The sequence below is a fragment of the Corvus moneduloides genome, chromosome 2 (genome assembly GCF_009650955.1).
Source record: "Corvus moneduloides isolate bCorMon1 chromosome 2, bCorMon1.pri, whole genome shotgun sequence".
Lineage (NCBI taxonomy): Eukaryota > Metazoa > Chordata > Aves > Passeriformes > Corvidae > Corvus > Corvus moneduloides.
In genome coordinates, this window is record NC_045477.1 from 118,745,206 (window position 1) to 118,755,868 (window position 10,663).

At 46.2% G+C, this 10,663-nt stretch overlaps 1 protein-coding gene across 1 annotated transcript; it reads right to left on the minus strand.

Annotated features, from left to right (window-relative positions):
* Positions 1-1,500: 1,500 nt before the first annotated feature.
* On the minus strand, positions 1,501-9,930 carry NDUFV3 (NADH:ubiquinone oxidoreductase subunit V3). The gene is made up of 4 exons (XM_032101042.1): positions 9,833-9,930; positions 9,667-9,733; positions 5,517-6,473; positions 1,501-1,788 (listed from the first exon to the last, which is right to left on the minus strand). Exons 1-4 carry the CDS (start codon positions 9,884-9,886, stop codon positions 1,631-1,633), a joined length of 1,236 nt encoding a protein of 411 aa, XP_031956933.1. The 5' UTR covers positions 9,887-9,930; the 3' UTR covers positions 1,501-1,630.
* Positions 9,931-10,663: the final 733 nt, after the last annotated feature.

Sequence of the window (10,663 nt, forward strand, 5' to 3'; positions counted from 1 at the left end):
TGGAGTCTCAGGTAATAACAAATCACAGCAGCTTTACTGGGGCCCTCCTGTGGGCCCTTCATAAAGGAAGACCCCGATTCTTTCATGTTTTTAATGTTAGCAGCAAATTTCTCTCCCTTTTACAAGTACAGTGTACATGGGACCATTGGTGTCTCTGAGTGACTTTCTGCTCTTTATTCCTCAGCACGTGGATTTATACATTAACAGATTTCTAAATTTCAGTTGGAGTCACCAACATGCTCTTTATTTTTTACAGGACAATAAAATTGCTTGCCAGGGGTTTCTGACTTAAAATTCTACACAGCGAATTGATGTAGGCCTCTTGATCCTTCTTACCACATTTTTGCCAAGCTAGAGTATAAAATATCTGCTCTACTAATTGCACCCAGGGATTCACATCCAATATCCAGATAGACTCCTAAAGCTGACTCTGTTTTCCCTTTGATCTTTCCTGGTCTGTTGCTTGAAAGAATACAGACAGGTGATGGAAAATGCTGGAGTTATTGCAAGAACTGCTTAAAGGCCAATTAACTCCAAAAAGCCCCAAAATGAACAAGAAGCCAAAATGGAACTAAACCCACAACAGCTGGCGGCCATCAAGGCCATTTTCCCAGAAGGCAGAAGACTGTTACTAATAGGATGGAAGTACAGAATTTACTGAGACCAACTGTAACTGCTGATAACGTGTATTGAGAAGTGCCTCATGGCTCACATTTTCTGCAGAGCAAGACTGAGGATGGACAGCAATTTTAACTTTTAGTGGGGGGAAAAAAGAAGTGGGAAATGAAACATACTCCCAGCAATTAGTACCAGGAGCTGGTTTTACCCTTATGATATTTTCATCACATTTAAAAATAACATTCAAATGTTTCTATCCATTGAAATAGGTTTTTGTCCTCAGAGTTTAATCAACACAGTAAAGCCCATTAGGAAGTGCCCGCCGAGATTCTCTTACATTTAAAATTATTTCAATTACTGCAGAACCTGGATGCTGGAGCCCCCCAACAGATGATTAAATAAAGTTGTATGTTCTGTTCTCCCTTTACAAGAGCAGAGGTTTTGAGATGTTTCAATCACATTACATAAACCTGCATTCCTCCACTAACACAAAACATTCACTCTTGCCACAGGACACAAATACTTCTTGTGCTGCTCCCAGCCAATGATTTTAACTCCCAAATCCAGAATAAACAGAACCTCTTCAGAGCTGGGAACATGTTTGTGTGCAAGGAGCACAACCCACTACAGTACAGTGACACCACCACCAAATTAAACCACGGCTCATACTCCACAGGCAGTTGAATCCCGAGGGATTCTTTGACATGGTCCTGCAAGAATGATCAGTATCAAAAGTTGGGGGACACTGAAAAGTGAGGACTTTTTTACACTATCACCAAATAATATATATGGAGAGGTAGAAAATATATTTTTATTCAGTGATGATTCATTTGCAGTTCGCTCATAAAAGCCAAGAAGTGAGGGACCCCAAGAGCCAGGAAGGACTGTTCAAAAGCCCAAGTTATTATGCCTTTATTATTTATTATCTGATTTAAATTATACAGATGAAGCAACAGTGCTAAATAGAACAATTCATCATCTTGCCTGGGTGTTTGTTATAAATGTGGTTCTTTCAGTGCCTTGGTGATGGTCTTCCAGAGGATGGCTGAGGCTGCCTGTACTTTGAGAGGACAGTGATATAATCATGAAAGGTGTAAGTGTGATATTCGTGGTGCTGCAGGTTCTTGTAGGTGGAATTGTCAAACTCCTCTTGAGCAGGTGCTGTGGTCTCTGTGAAAACAAACAGTAACTGGTGACTATGAGGATGCTACACCAGAGGACAATGTTTTTAAGCACTGAGTCAGCCTTCATAAACTGTCAGATCCCTCATCCAGTCAACATTTGAAAGAGAAAAGTCAGCAACTACAACAAAAGGAGAAGTTTCCTAAGCCCAGCTGGTGCCTTGTCTGGCCCTGAAGCAGCGCATTACTGTGCAGTGGGGAACAGGGATCAGTACAAGGCATCTCATACAGTGCAGGTTTTAAACCCAAACTACCACCTAATGCTGGGGGTGCACAGGGCAGAACATTCCATTTATCTTTGCAAGACATATGTCTGCATTTCCTGGCTTTCTCATAGCTGCCTTGGTTTTCATTCCAGCCAGAACAGTAGGTGACATTCTTAGCAAACCAGGAGGGGCAAAGGAGCAGTACAAATGATGTATCATCCTGTCAGACCATGAGATACAGCTATTAGAGCTACTTTACAGATTGAATTTTTGCCATGGGGAGAAGTGATGGAATTAGCAAGATCCCCACAATTTAATTTCAAATGTGGTGATACCAAGCAGTAATATATCAAGAGGCTTTGATGCAAATTTCTTTTTTTTGTAAATATAATCTTCTAAACTTTGTATTAGCTCTACTCCAAAAAGAATAACCCAATAAAGTTATTTAGAACTCTTTACTTCATGTTAAAGCCAACATTAATTCTTATGCTTTTAGAATATTATGCAAACCTAGGCAGTGTAATTTACATAAAGGGTTCCCATTACAGGCTGATTTTACAACAAAGGAAATGGCAAGAAACAGAACTTTACTCCTAATATTAATTTATTCTTGTATACTCAGAGTTTTAACAATAGAAGAAGACACACAATGTAGTGAAAAGCTTTGTCATATAAGTTTGTATGTGGTGGTTCAGGTTAGACTGTATTAAGCCCTTTTTGTAATAGGTGCACCTACAATAAAAACACAAGAACTGCAACACCAGGATTTCCCTTTACTTATGACATAATGACTGCAGTGTGAAGCTATCAGATTAAGAGAAATATCCATAGCATTTAGCAAGGCTTGCTTATAAACCTCAAGGTAGTAAGTCATGGTTTCAGCAAAACAGGACAGGAAATATCCCTGTGCCTACTGCTCCGTTCCTCCTGACACAGCTCATAGGAGACAACACTACAGAAAGAAGAGCCAGATGATGCTCTTTGCTCCCAAGAGCCCCAAGAACAGCCAAGTGGAGGCAAGAGTACACTCAACCTGCAAGAGACAGTTGTTTCAAATCTGGAGACAGATGTGCAAGAAGGAAAGCACATGGAGACTCATTTTTCCTGCCCAAATACACTGCACTTGGCTTCTCGAAGGAAAAATTTATTCCTGACTTCATCCTGCCCACCCTTCATCCTTCATCTCTGCTTTGTCTCTTAAAGAGCAAGCACTTCATGGGATGTTCTTCCAAAATGAATCACAGGCCTATTTCTGAGTTAGCAGCTACAACTTTGCTCCTCACTCAGCAGTTCAAGTCAGCAGGTTTTGCTGACTGCTCTACAAAGGGATGATATCACCTGAACATCCAGGTTTGTACTGAGAAAAATTCCTTTTACATCTTCTGTGTGGCTGCTGCAGAGTTTGCAGACAAAAGGGCACGGGGCAGGACAGAAGTAGGAATTACAGGTGGTACAGGCAGCTCTGAATGTCAAACAAGGAAAAGCAGTGGCTGTTCTCAAAGAAGGAAGAGAGAACAAGATACATCTGGAGACACCAGACAAAAATAATGTTTGAGCATCTAGAACTCCACTGTGGATGAATGGTGAGAAAAGCATCATCTGTAGATAAAAAAATAGCCCATCCCAAATTTTTCTTATTTTTTAAAGAAAGCTTATGCTGTTGACTGCAAGAAGAAACAAGCAAATCAAAATTATCACTTGCAAACAGTGGTGCATTTTGTTATTTGAAGTGCAGAATCATTTAGGATGGAAAAGACCTCCAAGATCATCGAGTCCCCCCTTGGCTGATCACCACCTTGTCAAGTGGACCACAGCACAGAGTGCCACTTCCAGTCATTTGAGTTGCCATCAGGGAAGAAGGCAAGGAAACAGACGAAATTATGAGCCAACCAACCCCTCAAACAGAAGGCAGGTCTTTTACTCAGCACCATCTCCTGGAAGCTGACATACTAATGCAACTGTTTTGTCACTTAACCTGGTCAGACACTTCAGAGTCACAGAATGGTTGAGGCTGGAAGACACCTCTGTAGGTCAGCTGGTCCAACCCCAAATGATCAGGCAGGGTCAGCTACAGCAGGAGGCCCAGGACCCTGTCCAGACAGCTTTTGAGTGTCTCCAAGGATGGAGACCCCACCACCTCTCTGTGCAACCTGTGCAGTGCTCCATCACTCACAGTAAAAAAAAAAGAGTTCACTGATGTTGAGGCAAAACCCTGTGTTTCAGTTTGTACCCACGGCTTCTTGTCCCATCACTGTGTACCACTAAAAAGCATTACCTCTGTCTTCTCTGCACTCTCCTTCTGTTTATTTCCACACATTGATGATGTTCTGTCTGAACCTTCTATTTTCTGGGCTGAACAGTCCCAGCTCTCTCAGCCTTTCTTCACAGGATACTCCAGTCCCTCCATCATTTCAGTGGCACTTTGCTGGACGCTGTCCAGCAGCCCCACATCTCCCTTGCACTGGGGAGCCCCAAACTGAACACTGCACCCTGGGTGCACCTCACCAGGGGAGGAACTGCAGCTCCCTCAGCCTGCTCCTCCCAAGTAACCTTCAGTGGCCTTTGCTTCGAGGGCACATTGCTGGCTCATGTTCCATTTGCTGTTCCCTTGGCCCCCAGGGCCTTTCCTGAAGGATGATATCCAAGCATGCTGTTTTTACTTCCAAGCAGGCAAATTCTTTAATTCAGAGTAGCAACGCGAAGAGGGGTCTCAAGAATGGCAGATTTATACTGCCTAAGATGAAAGGCAGAATCATGACAGATCAGGCCAGAGGGACATCTGCTACCAAGATACACAAAATGAGATCAGCAGGCAATTAAGAGGATGGCAGTAAATAAGAAGGGGAAGTCAGATAGGGAAGCACAGCCAAGGAGATGATTACATGATGCATGATGGTCTTCCCTGAAAACACCACTGTCTCCTCCACAGCTCACTACAAAACTGACTCACTACTTCCACACGAGTTACTTGCAACCTTCCAGTCTCAGAATCAACACCACCTGTTTCTGGCATTGCACTATGAATTCTCAAAGTCTACTGAAATCTGAAACACTGATAGACTCAAAAAAACCCATCAAAACCCCAAAAAATCCAAAACAAAACCAGAAAGAGAGCAGGGTTTAAGCAACAATGAGATGGCATCAAATTTGATTCATGAGAATGGCAGCTACCAAATCCTTCCGAGAAAAGAGAAGAATGAAAACAAGTGTTGTCATATCAAACCCATGATTTTGCTCACAGTGGAAGCAATCTTGTTTCCATTTTATAAGTAACTGCTTTATGAAACTATAAATACAGAGAAATGAAACCGCTTCCTTTCACAGCATAGCTGGAGACTGAGTATTACTGACAGCTTAGAACAATTAGCAACGAACAACAATTTATCTTCCAGAGAGTCACTGCCACTCTGTCAGCTTCAGTACAAAGATCAGAGAAGATGTGGAAACCCTTTAAAAAAGTCAAACCCTAGCCCAGATGAATCAATAAAGTTCAAACAATTTAAAGTTGTACCCTCTATCGTGCTGCTTTCTCCAGCCTGGACTCCTGCTTCCTGCGTGGTCTCCTCCTTTGCCATGGTGCCCATCACCAACGCTGTGCTTCCAGAAGTCTCTTCCACTTTAGGAGCAGTAACTTCTTTTGCTTCCAACTCCTGTGCCTCCTTCACCTTTTCCTTCTCTCCTCTGGATACCAGTTTTTGCTTTTTGTCTTCCTGAGTCACTGCTGAGGCTTTCAGTTGAATAGCTGCTACCTGCGTTCCAATGGCCTTTTCCTCCACAGGATCAGATTTACGAGTGACATTGGTCAGATCCAGACTTTTCACCACGTGTGGTTCTAAGACTGACTTCTGCTCTTTTGGAGTGGATTTTACTTTGGGGTCTCTTGCTTTGGATTTTGATGTTTCCTGGCTGACTGATGTTTTAGAGAATTTGACCTGCTTTACAGGAGACACATTAATTTCTGGTTTGCGTGGCAGCTTCTTAATTCCATATTCTTTGAGGGATTTCTGGGACAATTTCTCTTTTGCCAGCATTGATGCCTTTACGGCTATGTTCTCAGAAAAGATGGGATCTCGCCTGGGAAACTCAACTTTAGTTTTAATGGGAACTTCTGAATCATCAATATTTTCATCTTCAGAATCTGAGCTAGAATCTGACTCTGAGCTGGATGAAGATGAAGTTTGTTCCTCAACTAACTCTTTCCTAAGGCCTCCTCCTCTTGCAGGTGTAGTGAGGTTTTCCTCCTCATGGGAGGAAACAACTCCTCGCTGAGGAAATGCAACCACAGTTTTTCTTGACATGGACATCCTCGTGTCTTCAGCAGGTTTTGCAGCTTCCTTGAGGCTGGTACTAGATATGCTCTCCCCTTTGTCTGCAGACAGCAGGAGAGAGCTAGAAGACAACATTTTACGAAATTCAACTGGTGCCTTCCTGGCAAGCAGCTTGGTGCTTCCCTGTGGTGCCACTACATCTAGGAAACGGCATAAAGAGGATTATCATCATTGTATCTGACATTGCTGTTACTGATCTCAGTCACACAGTTTTAACTTTCAGAGATAATCTGGTACAAAAATACATTGAAGGAATTATAATGCTAAACACAGGCATTGCAAGCAATAAGTTTTAAGACTTTTTAAGTTAAAGGAACTGGAGTTCTAGTAGCATGTAACAGTTTTTGCTGCTGCAATGCCAAAACTCAAGAGATAAATCCTTACATTCCTCGCTTTGCCAGACTCCTCCAAGAGCTGGTTTTCCCTGTGCTTCAACTCTGCATCACTGGAAACGGTTTGCAGATGCTTCCCTATCTCAGGTGAGCATTAGGATGGCTCGTTAGCCAAGCTCTTCAAATGCTGCTGAAGAGACAACGCTTGTCTGTGAACAAGCCAGCGAAGCAGACAAAGTAAAGAGACACACCCACAGCTGCTTGCAAGAGTTATCCTGGAAGCAGAAGGGAGGGATGACTCCCAAAAGGCAAAGCAGCGGAGTAAGAGATACCTGAGGCCATCCATGAAGGTATTACTTGTTCATTTGCCCAGTGGCCTCTGCCAGCTGAGGTGTGCCCCCACAGCCCAACACTATTTCCCCAAGACCTCATCTCCCAGTCTTCACTTCCTATTTCTGGTTTGAGACCTCTTTGTTAAAAAAGTCTTAGAAGATCTCCTGATGCTTCACGTTTGTTTCTTTCTCTGTTTTTTCTCCTCGTGGATACCTGCATTGAGCTAAACTCTCCAGACAAGGAACGAACAGTTGAAGGAGAAAGTAGCAATTTTCAGGTCCTTTCAGAGAGTACATAATACCCCGTGGATGCTTATTATCATCCTCAAGAGGCTGAGCAACAGCAAATACTGTTGTGGTTAGAAAAAACCAGGAGGTCAAGGATGGGGAGCACATTAAGAAGATTTACCATGGCTGAAACTGGCTATAGCAAAGCCAACTCCATTACAAATTGCACCACTTCCAACCAGCAGCAAAATTCACCAGATTTCCAGCCCATTATGTAGATTTATCTGCAGAATTTGGAAATCCAGACCTACTTTGTAAGACTATAAACTAAATGCAGTTTTCCCCTCACAAGTCTTTTACAGTAATACCCTGTATGATGAAAACACCACAGAAGAGACAAGCACATGAAAATAAAAGCAAAGTACTTTAAAAAGAAATGCAGAGTTTTTATCATAACAAAATACAATGAAAAGAAGTATTGAGTTTACAGGTAGTATTTTGAGTAATTTCAAGCACATACTTCTCTCTGCCAGATGGAAGGTGCAGGATGGGAAGGAAGGGCAGGGGAAGGCAGGAGGATGGGCAGCCACCTTTGGAAGAGGTCTGATTCCCTGACCCAGCCACACAGCAGCCTGGAGAGACTAACACACGAGGAAGCATCACTCAGGATGGAAGAGTTCTTCAGAGAAGCATAAAGGAGATCAAACTAACACAAGAATGGCCAAAGGGAGGACAGGCAAGGGAAAGCTGAGCAAAACCTGAAGAAGTATTAATGCTACGACACCCTAAGAAACCAAGAAAGCAAGTAAAATTCAACTTGACCATTAGTTACTGGAATAGTACTTTAAACAGTTAAGTTTGGATAAGTGGAAAAGACAGACTTTATGATTAAAAGCTGAAACACCCAATATGACTGATACACTTTAATTAGGGTATTTCAAACTTTGCACCAGCTAATCTGTACCTGCATCACTTTGCTCAAAGAACACCACATCCGTATCAGTCACAGGAGTATCATTCCCAGATGTGTTCTCCCTGATGCTTGGAACATCAGCATCATTCCCAGAATGTGTTTAAAACCTGTTCACACTCAGGTGACAGGCAGAAATTACAGGTCTATTTCCCATCACTGACTCTGTATGTAAACATGACTATTTTATCAAAGCAAGGAAAATTGCACATCCTGTTCCAGCCAGAATCTGGCAAAGGCAGCTGCATCCTATACATCTTAATTAACCTGGAGTATTTGCAGGGGAAGCAGCTGGCTGGGAGAGCTGGCCTAAGAGGTCTCCTGACACAAATCAGAGCTGCAGGACAGTGAATCCAGAAACTGATACTAAAGTACATCTCAAATATACTTAACGCAAAAAAATAAATTGTAATAAAAAGCAATTTGCTGTTCAATTAATCTATGCAGTGAAGGCTTTCTTAATGGAACAGCCAGGCTTTTATTTGCTTTGGCATTTAGGAAGGTGGCAGAAGTCTGCATTCAACTACACTTTCAGTGATCTTTTCAACAGCAGTCAACAAGTCTGATCACTCCTACATGTGGTTCCATGGTGCTTTCCTGTTCCAGCACCTGGATCTCTAATTTGGGACAGGAAACCTCACTGAACCACTGAGCCTCCATTTATACAAACAAGGCATCAGTGTTTGAAATCTGTATTCCTGCTCTGACTTTGGTCAGGGACAAAACGGTTTCAAATGCTCCTCAATGTGGGATGGAGGGCAGCACCCAAAACAAGGTTCAGGCTTGCAAACCTCTGGGGCAAGAAGCATTATAACCAAATTTAACCCAGGAAGGACATGGCAGCTTCTTACACTGTTGTCTGGAGCTGCTATTTCGGATATTTGGACCTTGGAAGTCTTTCTCTAAATCTTTCTAATTTTTAATCCTGGTAACACAAACATTTTGAAGGACAAGGGCAATCATCTAAAGTTAAATCTAGGTTTTACACCTCCTAAAAACACTTCCAGGGATGGGGCATCCACAGCTTCTCCGGGCAAGCTGTGCCAGGGCCTCACCACCCTCACAGTAAACAGTTTTTTCCTGCTATCTAATCTAACCCTATTTTCTTTCAGTTTTAAGCCATTCCCCTTCGTACACGCTGAACAGTCTGACACTGTCCCATCCAGCCTGGCCTTGAGTATTAAAGTGAAGGTAAACAGGGAAGAAGTGACAAGCTTATAAATATGCAACTACATACGTGTGTGTCTATATATATGGCCTATAAATACATTCCACGCAGCCAGGCCTTTACTTTTACTACTACACGGTACATTTTACCAGAAACCCTCGTTTACATGGCGATGACCTTTCAGTCCTTGGTTTTTCCCAGCTTATGCAGCGCCTCTTCCGAGGCGTGACCCTCCTCCAGCTTTCCTCACCCCTTCCTTTTATTGACACCCCGATACCTCTCACTATCTAACCACCCTCTTACTCTTTGGCGGCGCCGTCCCGGTGCCCACCGGCTTCGTGCAGAGCCCCCGCGCCTCCAGCAGCAACACCTGCAGGGTACAACGTAACACGAGTTAAGAAAGCGGGAGGGAATGCCGACAGCTGAGGGAGTTAGGGGGTACGGGAATCGCCCCGAGCAGCCCCTTTACCTCGCGGGTCACGCCCCGCCCGCCGCCCCGCAGCAGCGCCGCCGCCGCCGCCATCTTGCCCGGAGCCCTCACGGCGCCCCCGGTGGGCGGTGCCGGCGCGGGGCGGTGTCAGCGCGGGGCGGTGTCGGTGTCAGCGCGGGGCGGTGTCAGCGCGGGGCGGTGTCAGCGCGGGGCGGTGTCAGCGCGGGGCGGTGTCGGTGTCAGCGCGGGGCGGTGTCAGCGCGGGGCGGGGTCAGCGCGGGGCGGTGTCAGCGCGGGGCGGTGTCGGTGTCAGCGCGGGGCGGTGCCAGCGCGGTGCCGGCGCGGGGCGGTGTCGGTGTCAGCGCGGGGCGGTGTCGGTGTCAGCGCGGGCCGGTGTCAGCGCGGGGCGGTGTCGGGGCGGTGCCAGCGCGGTGCCGGCGCGGGGCGGTGTCGGTGTCAGCGCGGGGCGGTGTCAGCGCGGGGCGGTGTCGGTGTCAGCGCGGGGCGGTGCCGGCGCGGGGCGGTGTCAGCGCGGGGCGGTGGCGGTGTCAGCGCGGGGCGGTGGCGGTGTCAGCGCGGGGCGGTGTCAGCGCGGTGCCGGCGCGGGGCGGTGTCGGGGCGGTGTCAGCGCGGGGCGGTGCCAGCGCGGTGCCGGCGCGGGGCGGTGTCGGTGTCAGCGCGGGGCGGTGTCAGCGCGGGGCGGTGTCGGTGTCGGCGCGGGGCGGTGCCAGCGCGGTGCCGGCGCGGGGCGGTGTCGGTGTCAGCGCGGGGCGGTGCCGGCGCGGGGCGGTGTCGGTGTCAGCGCGGGGCGGTGCCGGCGCGGGGCGGGGCCGGCGCGGGGCGGTGACGCAGCACCGCACGTGGCGGCGC